This window comes from Leptopilina heterotoma, unplaced genomic scaffold (genome assembly GCF_015476425.1).
Source record: "Leptopilina heterotoma isolate Lh14 unplaced genomic scaffold, ASM1547642v1 Lhet_59, whole genome shotgun sequence".
NCBI lineage: Eukaryota > Metazoa > Arthropoda > Insecta > Hymenoptera > Figitidae > Leptopilina > Leptopilina heterotoma.
The window spans coordinates 1,298,867-1,324,968 of NW_025111133.1; the positions used below are offsets into that span (position 1 = coordinate 1,298,867).

The window sequence follows — 26,102 nt, forward strand, 5'->3', positions numbered from 1 at the left end:
TGGACATGTATAATACCAGGTTTTCTACAATTTTCTACGTATTATACGTCATTTATGTATTATACGTAGAAAACTCCGAAAAAAACACTTTTACCCATCCCTGCATCTGACCTAACAAAACTCTGTCGCTAAGGGAGAATTTCCTTTAAATAAAATATGTAATAATAAGAAGTTCATCGACTAATTAAGTGCAATTTAATTTGAAGATTATTGAAAACAAAGAAAATGAAAGATCGAAAATATCAGTGATGATTGATTATTGAATGTTAAATTGACATTTCAAGTGCAAGTTTTGAATCTAACGGGATTGTCACCAAATCGAGTCATATAACGACAAAATCAAGAAGAAAAAATAGAGAAAAATATAATTTTTCATTTTTCTCATTCCCATTAATCTTTAGTATTTGTGAAAAATGTGCTGGTAAACATTAATAATAAAAGTTTGTTATTTGGTGCTTTTTGGGGTGCACCTGATTGTAAACATGGCCGCCGGCGTGTTGTGTGATGGGTGTTTGTGTGTAATTAAATCGAAAAATATTTTACTGCGATCGTAATTAAACGATCAAGAAATATGTGCACAAAGGACCCAGGTAATAATTTTTAATGCAATACCACTATAAATAGTATTTTAAGCATGAAAGTAGGTTAGAACATTGGTAAAAACAATATTTTTTTCAATTCATCGTCGCGGGATATTTCGGAGTCCTTTTTTTTATCTAGGTCGAGCAATTTTTTTTTCAAATCTTCTTCTTATTTTCAAACAATTAATTGTGGGTGTCATTAGAAAATTATTATTTTACTAATATTGTTTTATCAAGTTTGATGTTTTTATTAAATTTTTAAGGTAAAACAGCTGTGGTAAATTATTAGATATGATACAGCTGATAAGTGCTCATGACAAGTGCTGTGCTTCCCTTTTTTGTCAGTGCGTAAACAGTTATCCTTTTACACAGTAATTATTCATTGATTTTTTTTTGTTCTTGAACATTTTTTTTTCTTTTTTTGTAAATAATTGTCCTAATTTTATTAAAATGGAGGTATTTATTTAAAATAATTATAGAAATATAATATAATATAATTATATTTTTCATAGTAAAAATTGTTTTATTTCAGAAAAATTGTATTTAAAAAAATTTATATTTGACAATTTTTCGAAGATTGTAAATATTTGACGTTTTAATTAAAAATTCTAGTTTCAATGAATTTTTTAAAATCATCGTTTGTTTTAAATAATTTATTCTTACGAAATTTCTATTAAATACGAATTCGTTACGTATTTTTTTTCGTATTTTTATTTTTTTATTTATTTTTTTTAATTTCTGTAAATATTTTTATTTTTCTATTATGAGATTTTTGGAAATAAACATTTTGTCTAGAAATGAGTAAATTTTGACAAGAATAAAGTTTTCAAGAATAAATAATAATTTAAGTAAGTGATAATTCGCAAATATTGAATAATTGCTAATTCATTTGCAATTTTTCCCTAAAAAAAAATTGTTAGTCTTTAAAAAAACGAAGTTAAAAAAATTTCTTTTTCAATTTTTTTTAATTAAAAAAATAAAATGGCAAATACGTGATTGAAAATTAATTTCATGATTTTTAAGTAAAACAGTTTTTTTTATCAATTTTTAGTTTCCATAATTTTTTTTCAAATAAACAAATTTTCAATTAATTTGTTACGTTTACACAATTTTATTTAATTTACAAATAATTTTACTTTAATATCTTTTTGTGTAAAAATATTTAAAAAAAAATATGAATTACGACATTGAAAATTAATTAAATTAAGTGGTAAATTTTTAACAGTTTAATAATTAGACGATTTTTTTAGGCTGGTGTCTGGGTAAGCGATGAACGTGTTCCGGGCTTTGATTCCGTGTGCACTGCATCGCAGTGGGGAAAGCAGCGAAAGTGGCGGCAGTGGAAATTGCTGGTCCACAGGAAGAGGACGAGGGGATGTTTCTTGTATGACCCAAAGAATGGGAGCATCCGCTTCTTCGAGTATAGCCGCTGTCGGTGGTGATCCGATACAGGCAGCAAGGCTCTCATCTTCTGGACATCCCGAGCCACTTGGAATTATTGTCAGGTACATTTTACCATCGTCAATATTTCCCCCCCAAAAAAATATAAAATTAATTTCAAACTCTAAACAAAAATATAAATAACCCTAAATAAATTAAATTTCTTTCGAAATTTAAGTTATTTATATTTTTGTTTAGAGTTTGAAATTTAATTTATTTTTATTATAATAAATTAAATTTCCAAACCCTAAATTATATTAAATTAAATTTCAAGACCTAAATTATAATAAATTAAATTTTAAGCCCTAAATTCTAGTAAATTAAATTTCAAGACCTAAATTATAATAAATTAAATTTCAAGCTCTAAATTATGATAAATTAAATTTCAAACCCTAAATTCTAACAAAAATTCGAAATTCTAAATTATCAAATAATCCTTGAAAATTAATCTTCCTCGTTTGTAAGATCTATTCACTCTTGACAAAACTCGTAATTAAATTTTGTTTCATTCATTTCATTCATTTTAGAGTAAAATTTAATTTTCTGTATTTGAACCTCCCTTTGATGAGGGGACTATTTCATATCGTGAATTTCACACATATAAGCGATGAGCAATTTTATTCCGTTAATATAATCAATAATCGAAATTGATTCCATATTTGATTGAACATCATTTTCCACACATCTGCAATGGAAAATTTATACAAAAATACTTTCCCTACTATTAACGATTTAAAATTGCACTATTTTTCTAATTGGCAGTTTTTTAAACATATAATTTCAACGCCAGAATAAATTTAAATTAATAAAGGAAAAATTATCATCGGGAAAGTTTAGAAGTGAATAAAAATTAAATTAATCATTTTTATGTTTTATACACTTACGTAAGTGGAATAACAATTAAATCACTTTCGAAAAATTCCTCCGCTATTATCGAAACAGCTGGCAATGTGTAACCTTCGCAGACGTAAAGAGGGTTTCTTTTATAGACCTAAAAAAATTAAAATTGAAAAAATAATTATGAATTTAGGGAAAAATAATTAAAAAAGAAAACTTTTAGTGGAAAATTCCAAATTTGTACTATTTTAATAGCCTCAGCTGCAGCTCTGTAATGAGGACTCGAAGGATTTTCTTTCCATGGATCATATCCAAAATTCATTTTAAAATTGTAAAAATTTACGTTTCCATTCTCATGCCAAATTTGTTTAATATGATTTTCAAGAATTTGAAACGTTTCTTCTGCCGTTTGGTTTGGAACCAATCGAACGGAAAAATTGACAGTGACCCTTTTAATAGAAAATATAAAAATTATACAGTTATTTATTTAAATATAAAAATTATACTGTTATTTATTGAAATATAAAAATTATACTGTTATTTATTTAATTACAAAAATTGATATTTATTTAAATTTAAAAATTATAACTGCTTAAAATTCTAGTTGAATAATTTCATAATTTCATTATTTGTCTATTAAAATCCTTTTTTTAATTTTAATTTCTATAAAAACTTTTTTTTACTTGTTAGAGGCGAAAGCTAAATTATGAATATCGTCAGAATTGATGGACATATTAAAATTATGAACACTAATAGTGGGGAGACGGGTTTTATGTATCAGTAAACGGATACTTTTTTCCTTATGTTTTAAACGTTTCGTTCCAACTTCTTCCTTTAATTTTTCAACATTAAAAGGAAATTCCTTGCAATATTTTTCTTCCTCCAGGGACAAGGTCTCCACTTCCTTGACTAACTGTAATTAAATTCCTTTTCATTTTAATATCAAAACATAGTTGACTTAATTTAAATCTCCATCTCGGGGAATAATTCCAAAAAAAAATTTACTTATTAGAGCTTGTAAAATTAATATAAAATCGATTTTTTTCATTTAGTGAAATTAATACGAATTAAGCATTATTTTTACTATTTATTATTTTTTCTATTTTTTATTTTTTTCTATTTATTAATTTTTACTATTTATTATTTTTACTGTTTATTATTTATTCTATTTTTTATATTTTCTATTTATTATTTTTTTCTGCTAATTATTCTTTTATTGTCATTTTAAATTTGAATATTCAAAAATTATTTCTTAATAATTAAAAAAAGTTGTTTAAAATTGCCTGATTTACTTTTGTCACAGAGATTTTGCCATTTTTATCAAATAAACTTCCAACGACATTCACGGCATTTAAAAGTGGTTGCTGAAAAGCACCTCCATAACTTCCGGTGTGCACATTTTTTCCCCCACAATTTATTTCCAACGAAAAATGACAAGTTCCACGAAATCCATATTTTAAACAGGGTATGTTATTTACTTTTTTATCAATAGTGAGACAATAATAGGCGATATCGTTGAAAAAATCGGGTTTCAATTGAATTGCCCGCTTTAAACTTGAACTATGTGATTCTGCGGTACCTTCAATGACAAATTTAATATTGATCGGAATTCTATTTTTGGCTTTTTTATATACTTTTAAAGCATTTAGCCAGCATGTTAGAGGTCCTTTATTTTGTGTGACTCCATAACCGTGAAGTCTCTCATTTTTCTCAATTAATTGAAAGGAATTTTTCTCTTGTTTCGATTTAGTTAAAGGTGGCATGTCTGGAGAATTAAATTTTTGTCTTGAGTACAATTTTTTATAATATAATTTTAAATTAGATAAAATTAGATAAAATTACATAAAATTAGATAACATTTTATTTAATTTTGGAAAAATGATTTCATAATTTTTTTATCTAACCAACGGATCCGTAGACACAGATTGTTTTGTTAATTACGAGTTCATCGGCAATTAAAGTTGCAAATAAAACAGGTGGCGATTTTTCTGTCTCTTGATTAACGTTAATTACTTGCACTTTTGCTCCCAGAGACGTTAGTTCCTTCTTGCAGAAATTTAGCTATTTAAATTTACATGAATTAATTATTAATAATTGGGTGAATTTTGTATTATTTCCAATTTCCGAATATAGAGAGAAGAATTTTTTTTGCCATTATATAAACAGTTAATTTTTACCTATAGTATTCTTTTCTGTTTGCTTTTTCATGTTTTTTCCACATATTTAATAATTTACATTTATATAATTTATAGAATATTTAATAATTTTTATTTACATAATTAATAAAATATTTAATAATTTATAGAATATTTAAATAAATATTTAATTTTTCTAATAAATTATTAATGTAATGGCAATTTTAATGTATTTCAATTGAACGTAAAAGTGCTCGTTACCATTTCGAGTATATCAGAGAAATGTTTCTCTTCGTGAGCTATTGACGGTATTGACACAGCATCTTTTAAGAGTTGAACCAAATTTCTTTTCTCCTGATCCACTAATTTGAATAGGTCAGGCAATTTTCCTTTTGCTGATTTATCCTCAAAGTCGGAGATTATTGAGGCGCTGGCCATTTCAAATCAAATTGCGAAAAAATATCCTTTTTTGGTTATTTTTTCCAAAGAACTGAAGTTAGAAGAAGAATGTAATTTGTTTCTGCAAATAACTCTCTTTTTTGACTACAATTTTTTTTGTTTTTGTAGATTTCGAATATATTCGTAAATGGAAAATATTTCGAAGCAAAAACTGTTATTTTAAACTATTTAAAATAATTAAAACAATTTTAAATACTTAAATTCCTCGTATAGACAAAAAATTTGATTTAATTGAATTTAATTTAATTTAATTTAATTTAATTTAATTAATGAAAATTAATCGAAAAATTTGCATTATTTCAGGGAAAGAAAAAAGAAAGTGACTGGATTCGCCACTTTACGAAAGAAATTCATTAGGAGACGTAGATCATCAAAGGCATGTGATCATGGTAGAATAATAAGGGAACTAGTTTCGTCATGGAGTCCTTTGGAAGCTGGTGCTCTTTTAGAAGAATATGAAGCTCTAGCGGCACTCAAAGATTTACACGTTCAGGCAGAATTGGCCAGGCCGCCTGCGACAACTTTCAAACAAGACTTGTCAACGCTCTACGATTTTAAGCACTGCACGGACGTGGACCTCGTCTACAGAGGCGCTTGCTTTCCAGTCCACAGAGCTTTACTCTCGGCGCGGTGCCCCTATTTTAGAGATTTACTGGCAGGATGTCCTGGTAAATATACTTTTTAATTTTTCCTTTTTTCAATCTTTATTTTTCTTCAGCGACTTTTTTATTTCTCTCATCTATGAAAGTAATTATCGATTATGTTATTTATAGTTGACTGATGAACTATTAGCTTTAAAAAAGAAGAGAATATAAAAATTCTTGAATTAAATTAAAAAGTAGAACGTACATTAAAATACAGTTATACATTTATACAATATTTCTGAACAAAACTAAATTCTACAGAATTTAGTTTTCAGAATTTAGACTTTGAGAAACATTGTTTTCGTTAGTGATTGAAGAAAATGATTCCCTTTTAATTTCAGGCTATGGTGCTCGCATTTGTCTGGAGCTGAGAACACCACTTTTGGAGGTTCCAATGTTCTCGGCATTATTAAGATATTTATATACTGGTGATATATGTCCGCATGATACTTCACTGGATACAAATCTTTTGCGTCGATTGGGTGATGAATTTGGAACTCCAAATCCACTTGAGCATGATCTTAGATATTTACTCGACACTGGTGATTACGCTGACGCGGCATTAGTATTCACATCGGATAACGATTACCAAAGACCAGACAGCGGAAGTTCTGAGTATGGATTTAGGCCAAAATTAGAGCTGCCATGTCATAAAGCAATACTTTCGGCGCGATCGCCGTTTTTCCGTAATCTTATTCAAAGGCGAACGAGATCGGGCGAGGATCATACTGAACGTGCACTTCATATACCAACGAGAATTGTTCTCGATGAGAGTGTTATTCCAAAACGTTACGCGAGAGTATTACTTCATGCTGTTTATCTTGACACTGTTGATTTGTCATTGATTTTACGTGGCGGCGGCTGTGGAAATAGTGCAGGAAGTCTTGGAGAGGTTATTATTATTTTACTCATTCAAAATTATTCACTTATTTAATTTTTTTACTCTTTATATTCTTTTTTTGTATTTTATAATTTTATACATTTTTTATATGAAATATGTTCTATATTAAATTAAGTTTACAAATTCATTATTGAATTTGTAAAATTGATTAAATTTTAAATTCGTAAAATTAATTAAATTAGCCTTAAAAAATAGAATGAATGGAAGTAAAGATTTTCTTTTTGTTTACCAGGTTCAAGCATTAACGCACACAGGTCGAATGCGACCGAGTCCACTCGAGGAAGCAATGGAACTCTATCAAATAGGCAGATTTCTCGAACTTGACATTCTTTCTCAAGGCTGTGAAGATCTTATTTTAGAATGGCTCACACTCGATTCACTTCCAACTGTCCTTCGGTATGAAATTCCTTTTTTTAATTATTAATTTCTAATATTATCCAATACTATTCTCAATGAATCTAAAAATATAGGAAATTCTTTTCTGAGGCGAAATAAATTATCTCAAGTAAATAAAAAATTTTCTATAAACTCGAGCAGGGTTGCCACGCAACCTGAAAACCTGGAAATGTCAAAAAATTTTATAAACGTTGGAAAAACCTGGAAAAGTCAGGGAATTTTGATCGTAATCCTGGAAAATTGTTTTCTAAATTTGTTGTCCTTATTCTTGAAATCTAATTTTACTTAAATTCAAAATTAATTAAATAATTATTAAATAATTTATTAAATAAAATTCTTGGCAAAATTTCAATTATTTTTGCAAAAATTTTTCTCAATTGAATGATTTTCAATATTTACTTTTTTAATATAATTTTTCAAAAGTAAAGAATTCAATTATTTAAAGAAATTTAATAAAATTCTACTAAACATTTAATATTTTCATAAATAATGAAAAATTTCACAGGAATTCAATTATTTTCAAAAATTATTATAAAATTTTCAAAACTTTTAATAAAGTTCTTAAAAAGAATTCAAATATTTTTATAAATAACAAAATTCTTCGTAAGAATTCAATTATTTTCATAAAGAACAAAATTCTTAGTAGGAATTAAATTATTTAAAATTTTTTTTACAAAATTCTTCAAAGAAATTCAATTATTTTTAAAAATTATAATACATTTTTTGTCAAGAATTCAATTATCATTATAAATATCAAAATTCTTTGCAGAGATTCAATTACCTATCTTAAAAAGCTTTTCTAAAATTTATTTATTAGAATTTAAGTATTATTTTCAAAAATTTAAATAAAAATTTTCCTAGAAAATTAATCAATTTCAATAATTTGTAAAAATTCAATTATTTTTAATATCTACTATTTCAATAAAATTTCACAAAATAATTCAATTATTGAAAAAGAAATATAAATAAAATTCGTCTCAAGAATTCCAATATTTTCAAAAATAATGAAATTCTTCGCAGAAATTCAATTACGTTAAAAAGTTTACAAAAAATCTGGTAAAAATATCAATTATTTTTATAAATAATAAAATTTTCCAAATTAATAAGAATTTCATAGGAATTTAATTATTTACAATTTTTTTTATAAATTTCGTCGCAATAATTCCATTGTTTTCATAAATAATCCAATTTTTACAGAGATTCGATTATTTTTAATGCAATTTTAATCAAATTTCTTGAAAAATGAAATTATTCTTAAAAATTTTATTAAAATTCTTCAAAAGAATTTTAATTATTTAAAAATTTGTTGATAAATTTCTTTATGAGAATTTAATTCTGAGAAAATGTTCATAATTTAATAAATTATTTATTTTTGTATTTAAATAATTGAATTCTCGTAGAATTTTCTAATAAGAATTGATTTAAAAATGAATAAATTTCATTTGAAATTTTAGATAATAATTAAATATAAAGTAGTATAGCGTGAATTTTTAGATATAAAGATATAATTGAATTTTGAAAAGGTTTCAAATTATAATCTTTGAAAGTTTGAATTTTTCATACTTTTAACTGAAAATTGTGTAGATTTAATTTTTTCAAAAAGTTTAATGGAACTTTTTTGAAATTATTTCAAGGTTTTATTTTCTAATTTCTAATTTTATTTTCTTTGATTGAAGAATTTTCGAATAATCGATGAAATTTCGTAAAATTGAATTGTAAACAAAAGAATTTGAAAATTATCGAAGAAAAATTTTTCAAAAATTATGAAAATTAATTAATTTAGAGAAGAATTTTAGTTAAAAATTCGGGAAAAACAATAATTTAATTGAAGTGGTGAAAGTAATTTTGAAGAAGTTACGGTAACAATATTCTTATAATATAAAATAATGATTCTTTCATCTTTAATTATTGAATTTCAAAAAAATTTGAATTTGAATAAATTTAATTTTGTAAAATATAAATGTAGTTTTAAAAACATGGAAAAGTCAAAGAATATGAAATGAGCAAAAGCGTGGCAACCATGTAAAAGAAATAATAAATAATTAGTTCAAAAACAAAATACTTTATTTTATTATTTGTTCAAATGTAAACATGAATTTAAAATTGACGATATACATTTTTTTCCAAATGACAGATGGGGAAGTCAACCGCATGGTTCAGCATGGGTTCACAGACAAGCGCTTCATTATCTGAGAGAGGAATTTCAACCGGTGGCTTCATCGCCTATCCTTCATCAATTAGATCTTGGACACTTGTCAAACGTTCTCCAAAGTCATTTCCTTCAGGCGAGCGAATTGGAAGTGCTACAGGCTGTACTGAAATGGGGTGAACAGGAACTCGTTCGACGAATGGAGGACAGAGAACCTAATTTACTCAGTCATACTGTTCATTCAGTGGCGAGAAAAGGCGTTAAGAAGAGGGATCTCAGTGATATAGAATTACGAGAAATATTAAGCGAACTTTTGCCCCTCGTCAGAATGGATCACGTTTTACCGCCAAACAGTGAAATTCTCGCGCAGGTAAAATTATGATTATTAAATTAAATTAATTTGGAATTTCCTTCTTAATTACAGGGATCACAGTTAGTCCCCTTTTTCTTATTTTTATCCCCTTCAATTAATAAAATTCCCTAAAAGACCTAAAGTGAAGTATATTCTCCCCTTTTCCTCTTTATTAAAAAATATTTTTTAAATTGGCATTTTTTGTAAGTTTAACATTTTTTTTAGTTATTTTGAAGAAAACTTTCTACTTTTTTTTGCAAACTTTGGAAATATTTTAGTTTTTTGAAACTTAAAAATACTTTTATATTATTTTACAAAGTAAATCCCAAACTATTTAAAACTTCTATCGACTTTTACTATTTCTGTAATAAATTTTACTAAATTGAAAGTATATTTTACTATTTTGTATTAAAATGTACTTCGGATGTTCCAAAATTAACTACAAATTACGATTCTTAATGGCAAATTTTTCTTTTCTATAATTAATTTTTGTGTGCTTTTTTAAATTTTCTTCCTGTGTTTTACAATTTGTTATTAAAAATTATTATTTACAGAGTAAATTTTGCTACTTCTAAATTAAATAAAGGTACATTTTTTAAATTTTTATAAAGAAATTTTCTACGGAAGCAGTAAAAGTTATTCAAAAAATAACAATTTTTAATAATAAATTTTACTTTTTTTTGGAGAAAATTATACAAAGTCCGAAGTAAATTTTACTAATTTTTATATTGAAATTTACTTCGAATGTAGTAAAATTCACGGAATTTAAAAATAAAAGTATCATTACAATAATTTGTTGCCTAAATTGAACAATCCCCTTTTATAAAATAAAAATTCCCTTTTTTATCTAATATTACATAGAAAAATCACTGTGATCCCAGTTTATTATAAAATATTGTAAATAGATAAAAATAATAGTTGATGAAAATGTATTTCTAGAAATTTTAATTTAGAATGAAAATTAACAAACAATTTTTAATTAAAAGTTTTTATATTTTTTGAAAATTCAATTTAAATCTGCAGCACTGCCATAGACAACAATAAGATTTAATTCATCCTCAAGTTCTATTTTTCTCACAATAATTGAACTTCACAGGATATGTAATTAAATTTATTTAAAGATAGAAATAATTAAACTCTCAAAAAACTTTCTCAAAAATTATTAAAAATAATTAATTTCGAGAACAATTTTATTTAAAAATTTCAAAAATAATTGAATTTTTTTAAGAATCTCGTTTACAATTTTTATAAATAATGAATTTTAAAATGTTTCAATTTGAAATTATGGAAAATAAAAATTTTATATAATTTTAATTCAAAATTCTGAAGAAGTTAGCTTTTTGAAAAATTTGTTATTGTAAATTGTTTGGAAATCAGCTTTGAATTATATAATTGGAAAATTTTTTTATTTCAGAATTATTTTAGGTGAATTTTCTTTTTTTCTTTAAATAATAGAACTCTCAAAGAATTTTGTCTTTATTATAAATAATTGATTACGAGAAGAATTTTAGTTACAAATTCCAAAATTAATTGAATTTTATAAAAGTTGCGTTTACAACTTTTATAAATAATTGAATTTAAAAAGGTATCAAATTGAAATTTTCTTTTTTTTATTTGAATAATTGAATTGTCAAAAATTATTAAAAATAATTGATTGATTTAGAGAAGAACCTTAGTTAACAATTCTAGAAAATAATTAAATTGATAGGTATCTTGAAAATAATTTTGAAAAAGTTACAGTAGAATCAAAATGTCCTTTTGGATTAAGGAAAAACTTATAATTCTTTCTGCAAATCAGGGAAAGAAATCAAATTTTTGGTGGTAATCCTTAAGTGGTTATTTAATTTAAATTCTTAGTAATTTAATAATTTAAATACTCTCCCTATATATTGATAAGTAAATTGAATTAAATTTGAAATAAAATATATTTTTCTCTTTTCCAAATCAATAAATAATTAGGCGATTCGACGAGGTTTGGTTTCGACTCCGCCCAGTCATATGATAGGTGATGAACGTGAAAATTTACGAGTGAATGCTTGGATACGAGGTGGGAAGAAAAATGGACTCTTCGTGAGGCCTCGATTATTTATGCCATATTACGAAGAGATTAAGGTAAATAGCGAATTATTTGGATTATTCGTTTTTTTCGTTTATACTAATTCTTGATTGACAAACAATTCTAAGAATACTAAACCAAATGAAAAATTTTGATTCAATAAAAAGCGATTGATTTGAATAAAAAAATTGATATCAAGATCTTGATTTTAATAAATAAAAAGAAGTCTTAATAAAAACACTAGAAAAAATTTATTAAGAAAAGATTGAATTAGTAAAAAGCAATGATTAAGTAAAATAAATTTAATGAGACTCAAAAACTATGAGACTTAATTGTTTATTTTTTCTTTAGGCTCTAGTCGAAGAACAAATGGTTCAAGAAGTTGAATTAGTGAGATTAAGAAGAGCACGTTACATTCCTGACATTCCTGATACTCTTTATATGGTTGATGAAAAGCCAAGGGCCATGGGAGCTGTAGGTGTTGATATTTTAGCTGCCGCTCTTCCAGGTTAGTATTATTATTTTTAATAATTGTAATTTTATATTTTTTCTCATTGTCTATATAAAAAAATTTCTTTTCTATATTTTTTCTACAAATTTTTTCTTACAGTTCCAGACACTGCAACAATGTCAGCAATGTTGAAACGAGAACAAAAGTTAAGACAAGCTCCCAGCTGTCAACGTGCGATTAGTTTACCTCTATCATCTCGACACGAAATTAATAGACAAGTTCGACTTCGTGTTGTTCGAGAATTCAATTTACCAGACGCTGTTGCTGACCTTCTTGAGGTGAGAATTAAAATACCATTTTTTTCTTTTTTAAAGAGAACTTAGTGATAAAGAACAGGATAAAATGACAGAAAATTCAAGTAATCGTAACATTTTTATTGTTCTTGCAAATATATACATTAAAATATAGAATTTTTTTATCTTATCACATTTATGCGAATAATTTTGCATTTATTCGTAACAATTTTTTTTTCTTCGTAGAAACAGTGAACACATGTTTACGGTAGATAAATAGAAATAACTTTGTTTTTCGAAAAAAAGAATTTTATATTACAGTGGAAAAATACTATAGTTTCTAAAATATTGAATCATTTTCAATTTTTCGTATAGAAAGATATAAAAATTAATATTGTACTTTAAAACCTTTATTTTTAAAAATCTTTTGTAATTTTTTTTAAAATCTTTTTTGTAATTTCTCTTTTTAAATCTTTTTTTAAAAATCTTATTTTTAATATTTTTTAAATATTTTTTATAAAATCTTATATTCAATCTTACTTTATTATTCTATCTACATTTTTTCGGAATCATAAAAGAAGATTCCTTGATACGATTTTTTAAAACTGATTAGCAAAACCATCCTCGCTTCTCGTATATCTTTACAATGTGTATTAATTTTTCGTCATTCTCTTTACTTCTTCCCATGTCGAGAAAGTTTTCCTTATTCTTGATATTGTCAACTCTTCGTGCTGAGCCACGTGTTGCTTGTATAACTTGAACCATCATTAAACATTGATCTAATCGTCGTCGCGCTGATTCGATGACATTTTTATCGAATTCATCCCTCGTGAATTCTTTCACGTTAATATGAAGAACTTTCAAATAATCGATAAACGATGAATAATATGTATCAATCATTTCGTCTAAATTTTCATCAATAACATTTGCCTTTGCACTGGACATTATCATAAATATTAAATCTAGACAACCATCGTCGTACTGCGTCAATTGAAGATCAACAATTTTCATGTCAATAATTTCTTTCGTTTTGTCATCGTGAAGGAATAACATATTATTCACCCAAAAATCACTGTGCACCAATGTTGCCCATGGTTCTTTTGGTTGTACTATCATTTTTTCAGCGCCATATTCCATGGTTTTTATGACATTTGGTATTTGTGATTCGACTTCCTTGAGGGTTTTTAAATTTCCCATTGCTTTATTGATCATATCTTGTACGCCAATTTCCGATGCTTTATTATAAACATTAGCCAAACCGGGCATTATCAATGATTTAAAATCATTGGGGTTTTTTAATTTATAACCAATTGTCAGAGCGTGAAGACGTGCTAATTGTTTGATTGCAAACAACATGTGTTTTTTGTTCATACCAGTTATACGATCTTCGGTATTGTAGCCTTGAATTTTGAGATTCTCCAGTAAAATTGTCGCTTGATCGTCAAATGTCTCTTTATTATTTAAACCAAGTCTTCCACCGTAAAATTCTGGTACTAATTTAATCAATTCCGATTTATTAATTTCTGACGTGAGTTGAAATTTCAAAAATTCTGGTGCTATTATTTTGTAGAAATAAATTTCCTTGTAAAATGACATTGGACTGTTGAATAGATCGAGAAGATATTCGGATTTTGGCGGGAGTTTTGCGACAAGATGGAATAATTTTGTTGAACCATTTTCGCCGACTTTTAAATTTATCGCTAATATTAAACTGCCGAAATTTTCTCCTGGATCTGTGAGATGTTTCCATTCGAGATTTTGAATTTTTAATTGATTGCCAATGTGTTCTTGGAGAACGGACTCGAGATCTTTGATGGGAAGCTCGTCGTTAGTTGTCATTTCTGGAAAAAAAAAGAAAATATTCCTAATCGCAATTTTTATGTTGCAATAATTTGCATTTTTAGAGATTTATTTTCAAATTGTGACAGATTTTTCTTTTTAATTAAAAAAGGAGTTCATGATGCAATTTAGACGCTCTATTCAATCATAATTTGCGTTCTATAATTTTTTTCCTTTTTTTAATATGCAAAATAAATATTTAATTTATTCTATATTGTCTATGACACGTGCCATTGTTTTCGGTTTCAAAGTGATCTGAACAAATCTCATTGTTACAAATGGTCCGTACTTAATTTATTCTCCTGTCGTTTTTGGTCTTTTAGAATTAATGAATAATTTTGGTTTTGAATAGCAATTTTTTTGGTTCTTATTTTATTTGTGTTTGAATTTAATTTAATTAAATTTATTTTAATTTCATTTCATTTAAAAAATTAATTTTACTTAAAAGATTAAAAGACAATTTATTTCGTTTAAAAAAATTAATTTTACCCAAAAGAATTTTTTTTTTTTTTTTTTATAAACGAAATAAAATAAAAATTTATTTATCAAACGAAGATATGAAAAGTGGTTTTGTAATTTGCCGTGACATTGGAATTTTGCAGAAATGCTTTGTAATGAAATTTATGTTTTGTTTTGTTTTTTTGTTTTTTTTTCAAGAGCTGAAAATCTTAAATTGTTAGACATTTGATAATTACATACATGATGACAATAGACTGTTTAGAATTGAATATTCAAGAGAACGAAAAAATGAAGTGGGAAAGACTTTGAACCCAAATAGTTAAAGCTTTGAAATTCTTTGCACATCTCTTAACATTAGTTTCTCTTTTCAGTCTTCATAAAAATTTTACCTTCGCGAATATAAATGCATTCGAATAAATAAAGCATACCGTTAAAATTTAAATGAAAATTAATATTTTTTTTTGTTGAAAAGAAAAAAAAACCTTTTTATTAGTTTCTTTTAATCATGACCTTTAATGTTTGATTAATGTTTCTTTTTTCTCTTTTAATTTATATTCAAAATTCCATAATTTTTCTTTCTTTTTTGCAGTAAATTAGAAATTTTTTTATGTATTTTTTTATAAAAAGTAATTTTTTTTCTAACTTGAAATTTAATATACAAAATAGTTAAAATGCTTCTAATCAGGCTGCCAAGTTTATTTCAGACGCCAACGATATAGTATATTATGTATATTGAAACACATGCTCTATTTTCGAGTTACAATTTGAACAAATGTATCTTTTTGTTAAAATAATTATGGTAATTATATCAGATAAAAAAAAGATTGCACTATTCTGTTGATTTTCAAAAACTTGTTTACATTCAAAGTATTTACTATTATTTCTAAAATGGAAATTATTTCCTATAGTTTTTATTATAAATTATTAATATAGATTTTAAAAAATATTATTTGAAGTTGATAAATTTTTTATATTTGCGAAAATAAGAGATATTAATAGATTAGTCGCAAAAATTATTTTTCCACTACTCACTGTAATGAAAAAAATTGTGTTTCTAAGCAAAAAAAAAAAAGAAGGCAAATAATATACTTGACATTAATTCGTGACTTACTAGTGAATTAAATTTGACTCTTATTTCCAATGTCCGGAGATATATCACCAGTTTTCATTATTCAACAATTCTGAAGTGACTTATGTAAGAATTGTTATTTTTTTCAATTTAAAAAATGCGTGCTTCTTCAAAAATTTACATTTTTTTCTGTAATTTTTATTTTTTCTCTCTTTCCTGCTAATAAAAGTCTTGAGTTATTATTAGAATTGATACCTATTGAGTGACAAACGTTACAAGTTTAATTGTTGATAAATTATTCAATTCTAAGACCAGTTGCGGCTATTGCGGCCTAGAATCTGACTGACGAATTAGATCAAATTGAAGACTATAATTGTCATTTCCGCCAAGAAGTTCACATTCGTCACTAAAATAGATTAAACACTGTTTCAGCAAAATGTATAGTTTGTATTTGTCAGCGTCAGTTCCGTATTTTATTAACATAGAATAATTTTTAGTTTTACAATTAATTTTTTTTTATTTTTATTAATTTTTCTAATTTCTCTGCAATTAATTTCTCTAATTTTTGTAATTTAAAAAATTTATTTTATTAATTTTAATTTATTAATTCGTTTGAAAGAAAATAAAATAAAAAATAGACAGAAGAATGTTAACAAATACTTGAAGAAGTTAAAATTGTTGATTATTTACAAAAAAAAATTGTGATTGTAATCTAAATATTGAGGAGAAAAAATTTTGAATACAGAAGAATGGAAACAGTGAGCCAATTTTTTTTTTATAATCTAGTTCAGAATCGTTATCGGAAGCGAAGTTGGTGATATAGAAAAATATCATTTATAAATCAAAGATAGTGATAGGCTAACAAGTCATGATTAAAATTTATTTAGACAATGATAGGGAATTGCATCATTAAATGAATTCGCATCATATATGAACAACTGTTTTAATAGATAACATAATAAGTGATCTATTTATTCTATGATAGGAAATTAAAGTCTAAAACTAATTTTATGTTAATTTTAATTATCAATCGAATTCATTGTATTGTAGGGTGAATTTAAAAAATGTTTTTAAAAATTAGACATTGAATTTTATTTTCGTAGAATTATATTCGTTGTTTAATTATTTAGTGTTAAAGGAATATATTTTAATTAATAAATAAAAAAAATATTTTAGTTATTAAATAATAAGCGAAGATATTTTGATTGTTAAATAATAAAGAAATATATTTTAATTATTAAGTAAAAAAAAAATATTCAAACTCCTAAATAATAAACGAATATATTTTCATTGTTAAATAATAAAGAAATATTTTAATTATTGAGTAATAAAAAATATCTTAATTACTAAATAATAAAATATTCTTTTATTATTTAGGTAGTAATTAAAATATTTTAACTATTAATAAGAAAAGAATATATTTTAGTTATTAAATAATAAAAAATACATTTAAATTATTGAATAATTCTGAGGTAAATTTTTTTCTCGACGCTTAAAAGAAATTTTCTGTCAATTCTGATTTTGTTCTGCTATTTACAAAATTTTTGTTTATTTTTCTTGTTCGAAATCGTCATTTAAGTTAAAAGTGATTTGTTGTGCTATGAAAACTGACTATATTCTCCGAAATTCTACACGTTTATAAATTAAAATTGTGAATTAAAATTCTTTCGTCTGTAATTAATAGAAAAAAATTCGACTCACCGGAATAATTATCGTTTGAAAAGCAAGTCAGAAATTTTAATGAAAAAAAATATTTTTTTTTATTTATTTATTTTTTTTATTGTCACACGTTAAATTCGAAGCGCAACTTATTTGAAACAACTCTGTTGCGCGATGCAGCACCAACTACACTGCGCTTGACTTTGACCCCCTATAATATTTCCCGCTTCGAAGACTGTTAAGAGACATCTCCCCGTTTTTGAGCTGCATCCTTTTTAAGCAATTTACAAAGTTAACTAGTTTAAATGAAAAGAAGAGGAATTTTTTATATATCAAAACAAAAAAAAATAAATAAATTGTGTTTCTCCACTTCTTTCTGAAAATGTTTAATTGGATTTTTTTTTAATTTTCTCAGATATTTTTGCTTCGATAATTCTAGAAAAATATACAAAAAAAACAAGAAAAAAAAGCGAATGGGAGAATTTCGAGAAATTTGTTTTAATTTTTTTTGTCGTCTTCAAATTGAACTGCAAAAAAAAAAATTAATGGAAAAAAATTAATAAAAAGAATTAATGAAAAGAAAGTTAATTGACAATAAAAGTGAATAAATTCATAGTATCGTTAATAAAATTTTTCACTCAAGTATAAAGTTAAAATAAAGTGTAAAATATGCAAGTTTTCATAAATTTTTATTATTTACAATTTGTTATTATGACAATAATTTTTTTTTATCAGGCAAAAGATATTTGAATATTTTTTCTATGTTTCACGAAGTATTGCTATTCAAATATTACGCTGATAACAAAGTAAAATGGTATTTCGACCTTGCAGAATTGAATAATCACTTATGAGTCCTCATAAAGAGATTCCTTCGTAATTTAAATTTTTTTCTTAAATTGTAAAAAAAGGATTTCTCTCGTAATTTATTTAAAAACAGTGAGCGAATAGAAAATCGAAGAAAAAAGAAATTTAAATATTTCAATTTCATTGTAATATGAAAATTGTCACTTTATTTATTAATATATTTTTTTATTTTTAATTGAATCTGTTAATTAATATTAATTAATTAACTAATTTTTTAAATTAAATTTAATTAATTAATTATTAGATAATTATTTGCAGACGTTTATTTTTCTGCATTTTCGTAGTTTTTAAATTTTTGTAAATTTTGTTAAATTTATTTTTATTTTATTTATTTCTTAATAATAAATAATGAATAATTTTGTTTTATGTAACAATTTTTTAAGTTATCAATAAATAATTTATAATCATTTTTGTTAAAGAAGTAAAAATAAAAATAGTAATTTTAATATTTTAATTTTGTTATGAAAAGAATTATAAGTTTATAATTTTTGTAAAAAACGTATCTAAAAATAAAAATATTACTAATTACCAATTGTAACAAAAATTGTTAATAAAAATTTTAAATTTATAATAATTCTCGTAAAAAAAAGTAAAAATAATAATTATTTATTGATTGATTATTAATATTTTTATTTTTACTTTCTTTTAAGAAAATTATTATCAATTAATATTTATTATCGTCCATCTCAATTTTTGATAAATTAATTATTTATTAGATATTGTTTGATTAATTAGGTATTAATTAATGAATATCGAAAGGAAAATTGTAATTAATTTATTAATTGAAAATTTAATTTAAAAAATTAAAAATTTAATTTAATTTAATTAATTAATTTTGAATTGAAATTGACTGGATTATAAAATAAAAATTTGTTGATGTAATATTTTGAGAAAAAAGTATTGTTAGTGTGCTTAATTTACTAGAATTAATTAAATATTAAAAAAGATGTTCAGATTAGGAGCTTGTTGAGTAAGGAAAACATATCGCATGTCTTCAACTTCATTTTTATTTCAACGAATCGAATTATAATGACGTGTGTTACACTTGATATCATATTAGTCTAATAATCTTTTGTGGCTTTTAGAATTTAATTTCAAGTATAAATTTCCTCAGAATACAATAATTATGTTCAACAGGTTTTTTTGATTTTAATTTTTTTCAAACATAGTTTTCGAAAAAAAAATGATTCAATTTCAATAAATGAAACAAAAAATAAATTTCAAATTACAAAAAAATGCAATTGCAACAAAATTGTAATTGTGTTTAAAATTTTTTTTTTTTAATTACAAAAGAATCAAAATAATTTAAGTTGTGTTCGCGTTCTTTGAAAGTATATTCTATAATCTTGGGAATAAAATTAAGATTAAGTTTATGGAAGAATAAAATTAAATTAAAAAATTATAAATGTTTTCATCTGCTATGTGAATTTAATTTTCCAGGTAGAGAGAAATATGGTTTTTTAAATTAATTGATTTTTAATTGACCATTATTAATTAGAAATAACTCACTTGTGATTTTTATAGGAGATTTCTCAGAGAAATTAACCCCGGGTTTCGTAACATCGACTCGAAAGATTTTCCGTGAAAGTTAAAAGACATAAAATTAATGGAATTCAAGTGAAAAAAAAGTACATTACTTACTAGTGTCGATTTTAGATCTGCAGAAAGCAAAGCATTAATAGTTGAACTATTTCTGTTCAATATTGGTTACACAAGTCGATCTTATCGCTATAATTGTTATGTAAAAAAATTTGCAAATAAAACTCAAATATAATTGAGTATTTAAATTAAAGAATTAGAACTTGTGCAGTGAATTATATTGGCAATTTCAATTATTTTAATGATTTCCGTTTTTTTTAATATAGTTGTAAAAACTTCCTTTATTTAATTAAAAGTATTTTTTTTCTACTTTTTTTCTGTGATTTCTATTTTTATTTTTTTTCTATTTCTATTTTTATCTCGAAACTTTCACGAAAATAATTTACATTCTATTAATTATTAAAAAAAATCATTTTTTAATAATTAATAGAATGTAAATTATTTTCATTGAGATTGAGTAATAAATAAAAAAATTTATCATCGTTTCTTTGGAAAATATATTATAAATCTTGTGTTTTGTGAAAGTAAATTTTTTTAATTAAACTTTATGTCTAAGTAATTTACCTGATGAAATTAAAAACTGCGAGTTGAGAATATATTTAATATTATAATTGAATTTTCCTTTTTGTTGCAGAATGCGGCATGTTATAATTCGGAGGAAACTGATGAAAATATGTCTAATATTGATAATGATGGCTCTCTAAATTTAAATAGTAATGTCGGTGCTTCAGCATCAGTTTGTTACGGAAGAAACATGACATTCCCCCGTCAAGCATCTTCTTATTCTCATAGACACGAACTACCCGCTGTTGTCACTGAAGGAGAAAACTATAGACTTTCTGGGGAGGTACGTAACACACACACACACACACACACACAAACATTAAACTCATAGTTCTCTATTTGCCTCTTTAACTTTCACAAATTACGATTTATTTCTCACGATCATTATTAGAAATTGTTCATTGCACATCAGGTAACAAGATTCGATTTTAGTTTTGGAATTGTTGCTGGGTCGTTTTCCTGTTCACTATTTTCTTCTCTTTTTTAATTCTTTTAAGTAAAAAATTATTTTTCTGAGGTTTTTTAACTTTTTAATTAAATCTTAATTTTTTATCTGCAATTCTAGATTATTATTCAAATACCTATAAAATGCGATTTTTTAATTATTTTTTATTCAAAAATTTAAAAAATTCACTTATTAACTAATTAATCATTATTATTTATTATTTTCAAAAATTGTAATAAAATTGTTCGAAACAATTTAATAATTTTCGTGAAGAGTAAAATTGTTTGCAAGAATTCAATTATTTTTATAAATAATAAAATTCTTCGTAGAAATTCAATTATTTTTTAAAAATTTGAATAGCTTCTTCGAAAGAATTCAATTATTTTCGAAGATTTTAATAAAATCTTTCACAAAAATTCAATTATTTTTAAAAATAATAAAATTCTTTGCAGGAATTCAATTATTATTAAAAAATTTAATAAAATTCTTTGAAAGAATTCAATTATTTACAGAAATTTTGATAAAATTCTTCACAAGAATTCAATTATTGTCATAAATTATTTTTATGAATTCAATTATTTTCATAAATAATAGAATTCTTCGTAGGATTTCAATTTATTTTAAAAAAATTTTAAAGCTTTTTCAAAAGAATTCAATTATTTAAAAAAAATTTAATAACATTCTTTGAAAAAATTCAAGTATTTACAGAAATTTTTATAAAATCCTTCACAAGAATTGAATTATTGTCATGAATAATTCTATAATTTGTCGAAAGAATTCAATTATTTTCAAAAATTTTTTTCACATTCTTTAGAATATTTTAATCTTTTTCATAAATAATAAAATTCTTTGCAGAAATTCAATTATTTTAGAACAATTTTTATGAAATTTGTCGTAAGAATTCAATTATTTTCAATAATTGTAATACAATTCTGAAAAGAATAGAATTTATTTCCAAAAAGAAATTCTTTATTAAATTCACTTACTTTAAAAATTTTCAGTTAAAATTATTAAAAATCATTTTTTTCAAAAAACTTAAGAAATTCTGTAAATTTCTAAAATTGTCGAAAACTCTAATAAAATTTTTCAAATGAATTTAATTTTTTATCAATTATTCTAATAATTTTTAATAATAAAATTTAGTTTTAAAATTTTTAATTACAATTGTTATCAAAATTTATTATATTCCGAAAATTAAGGAAATGCTTCAAAAGAATTTAATTATTCATAAAAATTAAAAATTAATCTATTATAAAACTTTTCGCAGAAATTCAGTTTTTGTCAAAAATTTTGATAAAATTCTTTATAACAATTGAATTAGTTTAATTACAATTTCAAATTAAATTTCGCAAAAGAAGAAATTATATTGTATAATTTTTTTAACAAAAATGTTAGCTTGTAAAAAAATTACAAATTAACAAAAATATTGTCTTTTAAAATTAAATAAATTCACTTATTAACGCGAATTATGTAAAATAAAATAATTATTTTTTATTTATATAATTTAATTTAAGTTTAAGAAATACAATAATTTAAAATATACATTTTAAAAAAGGAAAAATTATCAAAAACTTTAGGAAACAAGAAATGAAGAAAAGATCACTAAGTAGAAATTGCTAACAGTTTTCCAGAATACAAGGATTATTGTAATGTAAAATTTTGAAGGAAACTTTGGTATTTTTGAAATTCTTAAAATTTAATTTATATTTTATATTAATTATTAATTATTAATGAAACTTATTTAAATTACCAGGAAAATAATTCGTGTAGCGATGGTCATTTATCGGGAATAATGCCGGACGTGGCAATGGCGACCTCATCATTTGGTGCTTTGCAATTGGTTGAACCACAAGAACTCGAATTGGATCTCGGCGATGGGACATCACATCTTTTGCAATTGAACACATCGTCAATGGGTTCGGTCGTCATTCATCCAATGCATTCACACGATCGTCAGCGACATTTTCCCGGTCCACCACCACCGCCTTATGTATACCAAAATTCAAACAGTGGTCATCCAAGATTCATTTAATTCTCATGTAAGAAATTGTATATACTGCCTATATATATTCTATAATTTTGTCATACCAGGGTTAAAAAAAAAAGAAAGAAATTTCGCGCTCGCGCTCATGTAACAAGTATGTGTCCGTGTGTGTCTGTATGTTTTAGGGGAAAAAAAAGCATGTGTGATTATCATAATAAGGCACGATTTTTCATTTTCTTCACGCGATTAATATTTTCCAATTTAATTATCGTTCAATGGGGGAAGAAAAAATTTAATTTTCAAAATCAGCTTCTAAAGCTGAATGAAAAATATTAATCACAGGTCAAATATTTATGAAAAGAAAAATAACTTGTAAATTGTAAAAAGATTTGATCCACAAGTCACTCTAGTCTTTATCAGAAAACTCGAATCTCTATGAAAGTCGCTTTAAAAAAGAATTAAAAAAAAAGATATATATATATATATATATATATTATATATAAAATTGTGGATCAAGGATACTTTAGGGACAAAGCTCGCTTTGCAAAATTATTTTCAAGTTAGTAAAATTATTTCTTAAGAATTGTTTTCATTTATATTTGACCTTTGATAAATTTTAAATCGCTAAAAAGCGATAATTGATCGAAATTATTTTTTTTTATTATTGATCATCACGTTTCGATAATTAGTTCCTAAATTAATGAATCGCTATTTAATAAAAAAAAGAGTGCATTTTGTCTCACTCGTAGTTGCCAACATTTTTTGTCTCTCTTAACAATTACGGGACAAATTTTTTGTCGAGTTTACTTTCAAATGCCTTTAATTGGCAAATTAGAGAAAAAGAGAGAAAGAGAGAAAAAAGGTTTTTTTTAACTAGAAGTTCCGAAAAAATATATAAATATAGCGTAGTATTCAAAATAATACGATAAAGCTTTGTTATTTGTGGAAAAATTTGTTCTATTAAATTTCACGGAAGTTGGAAAACTTTCAAAAAAAAAGTTAACTATTTGTTTATATAAATCTATATTTTGACTATTTTGCAAAATCGTTAAATATTCTATGAAATATAGAATTTTAAATTGTTAAATTGTATTGAAATTTAATTTAAATTCCATTTAATTTAAATCGAAGAGAAATAATTATTTGCCGAAAATATAAATCAAGTCTAGTAGAATTATTCGCAATTGAACTATTTTAATATTGACTCTTAGATATCTAGAATTTTTTTTCTTTTTGTCTCGATTTCTTCTCAACTATTTGCAGAATCTCGCAATAAATCTCAGTGATAATTATTTAAAAAAAAAAAATTAAAAAGTAAGTGAAACGATACTAAAACTTTACCACTGAAAAATTAAGTAACAATGTTATATTGCCAACGTAGATTCAAAATCCTAATCAAATATAATTGTACATAATAATCTCGATAATTGTGTTTAGGGAGTTCTTTCAAGCAAAGACATTGAAATAAAACTAAAAAGCAAAAAAAAAAAAAAACGAAAAAAAATAGTAAATAATACATTTCCAGTTATATTTAACAAATAAGCTGTGTTCTCGTGCAAAGACTGTGGAACGGATAGTGCAGATTTTAGTTTTTAAAAAATATCTCGCACGAATGTGTTCTATCGTGTGTGATAAGAAACTAAACTTAAAAAAAAAAGATGAAAAAAAAATGATTTAAAAATAAAACAATGTTCAAGTGGAGGAAAACGGACTTGTAGTCGAAAATAAAAAAAATATATTAAATATAATATTTAACGTACGGTCGTTTCCGCCACTTTTGTAGTCCATTTGCAGTGTGATTTAAAAACACTCTGTGTCAGAGAAAAAGAAGAAAAAAAAGGTGGCTTTTTGTAGTAATTGAAGACTATTACAGGAAGTCTGGACAGTAAAAAATCGATGCCCACACCGAATGCATCGTTCTTAACGGACCAATGTAACTAGTAATCGATTATAAGTTTATACATAATAATGATGCACTATACAGGACGTCTAGTTTGTTAGATGCTTCGATAAAATTCCGTTTCTTCATTTTTCAATCTCTAAACTTTAAATTAAAATTCGTTCGAATTCTAGATTTTTAAATTATTTTTCTTTTTAGAAATATAATAATTGTCTGTGACAGTTTTGGCTCTAGAAAATATGTTAATTTTGAATAGAAAATTTCTTTTTTCATTTTTTTTAAATCTATAAAATATTTAATTTAGTGAAATTTTTTTTATTTATTTGTAAATTTAATTTTCGAAAATAAAAAGTAAAGAAGTTGTTTTTCGATTTATTCGCCACAAACTGTATCAGACAAGCTACATTAAAAAGACTAAAAAGCCGGTGAAAATAAAAAAGCTCTCTTTATCCTAATTATCATTTCCTCTTGGAATTAAAATAATTACAAATAGTCCAAATAGTATAATAAAAAATGGAATAGGCCGAAACATCTGTAAAATTGATTGTAAGGGCTTGGCTAATTTCTCTACTTTCTTGTTCCTTATTATTACTATTATTATATTATTAGATTATTATTATTCTATTATTAATAATTATGTCGCTTTTTTGCGAAAGTACAATTAATTGTACAATTGTTTACATTTTTTTATGTGTATATTATGGAACGTAAAAAGAAACTTGTACAGTGTGTAACTGTTCCGTTAAAATTTCTTTTTATGACAAATTTGTTGTTGATTTTCTCTGTCGAAAAGAAAAAAAAAGAGAGATATATTATAGGAAATTATTCTCTCTAGAGAACTTGTAATCACCATCAGGAGCAATGATTTAATTTCGAAATCCGATATCTTTGTGTAAAAAGAACTTGATGAAATATATTAAATTATTAACATTTTTTTGTTTTTTATCTATTTAATTTTATTTATTTTTCTATTTATTTAAACAGAAAAAATTCTCTTCAAATTTTTTTAAAGTTTTTTTAAGTTAA

General features: G+C 24.2%; 3 protein-coding genes across 5 annotated transcripts; 1 reads left to right on the forward strand and 2 right to left on the reverse strand.

Moving 5' to 3' along the window:
- The first annotated feature begins 103 nt into the window (after window positions 1–103).
- Window positions 104–26,006, forward strand: LOC122509047 (BTB/POZ domain-containing protein 7). The gene is made up of 11 exons (XM_043622805.1): window positions 104–590; window positions 1,832–2,086; window positions 5,756–6,120; window positions 6,438–6,988; window positions 7,230–7,393; window positions 9,528–9,912; window positions 11,854–12,006; window positions 12,302–12,458; window positions 12,561–12,739; window positions 20,818–21,030; window positions 22,946–26,006. The coding sequence occupies exons 2-11, from the start codon at window positions 1,851–1,853 to the stop codon at window positions 23,222–23,224; spliced, it is 2,682 nt and encodes an 893-aa protein (XP_043478740.1). The 5' UTR covers window positions 104–590; window positions 1,832–1,850; the 3' UTR covers window positions 23,225–26,006.
- Window positions 2,463–5,508, reverse strand: LOC122509048 (cytosolic non-specific dipeptidase-like). Its single transcript, XM_043622806.1, has 7 exons — window positions 5,255–5,508; window positions 4,763–4,919; window positions 4,151–4,623; window positions 3,542–3,771; window positions 3,103–3,307; window positions 2,906–3,012; window positions 2,463–2,706 (listed from the first exon to the last, which is right to left on the reverse strand). The coding sequence occupies exons 1-7, from the start codon at window positions 5,429–5,431 to the stop codon at window positions 2,595–2,597; spliced, it is 1,461 nt and encodes a 486-aa protein (XP_043478741.1). The 5' UTR covers window positions 5,432–5,508; the 3' UTR covers window positions 2,463–2,594.
- On the reverse strand, window positions 12,821–20,249 carry LOC122509049. 3 transcript variants are annotated; one of them, XM_043622810.1, is made up of 2 exons: window positions 20,226–20,249; window positions 12,821–14,535 (listed from the first exon to the last, which is right to left on the reverse strand). In XM_043622810.1, exon 2 carries the CDS (start codon window positions 14,531–14,533, stop codon window positions 13,304–13,306), a length of 1,230 nt encoding a protein of 409 aa, XP_043478745.1. In that variant the 5' UTR covers window positions 14,534–14,535; window positions 20,226–20,249; the 3' UTR covers window positions 12,821–13,303. The 3 variants fall into 3 exon arrangements, with proteins under 3 accessions (XP_043478745.1, XP_043478742.1, XP_043478743.1); XM_043622807.1 differs by lacking the exon at window positions 20,226–20,249 and adding an exon at window positions 17,763–17,930; XM_043622808.1 differs by lacking the exon at window positions 20,226–20,249 and adding an exon at window positions 16,104–16,251.
- Window positions 26,007–26,102: the final 96 nt, after the last annotated feature.

Coding starts and splice junctions, on each gene's coding strand:
- LOC122509047 (XM_043622805.1), top strand. CDS start 1,851: ATGAACGTGTTCCGGGCTTTGATTCCGTGTGCACTGCATCGCAGTGGG. Junction 7,394..9,527: donor TCACTTCCAACTGTCCTTCG/GTATGAAATTCC, acceptor TCCAAATGACAG/ATGGGGAAGTCAACCGCATG. Junction 21,031..22,945: donor ACTATAGACTTTCTGGGGAG/GTACGTAACACA, acceptor TTAAATTACCAG/GAAAATAATTCGTGTAGCGA.
- LOC122509048 (XM_043622806.1), bottom strand. CDS start 5,431: ATGGCCAGCGCCTCAATAATCTCCGACTTTGAGGATAAATCAGCAAAA. Junction 4,624..4,762: donor CTGTGTCTACGGATCCGTTG/GTTAGATAAAAA, acceptor TTAATTCTCCAG/ACATGCCACCTTTAACTAAA. Junction 2,707..2,905: donor TTAATTGTTATTCCACTTAC/GTAAGTGTATAA, acceptor TTTCCATTGCAG/ATGTGTGGAAAATGATGTTC.
- LOC122509049 (XM_043622810.1), bottom strand. CDS start 14,533: ATGACAACTAACGACGAGCTTCCCATCAAAGATCTCGAGTCCGTTCTC.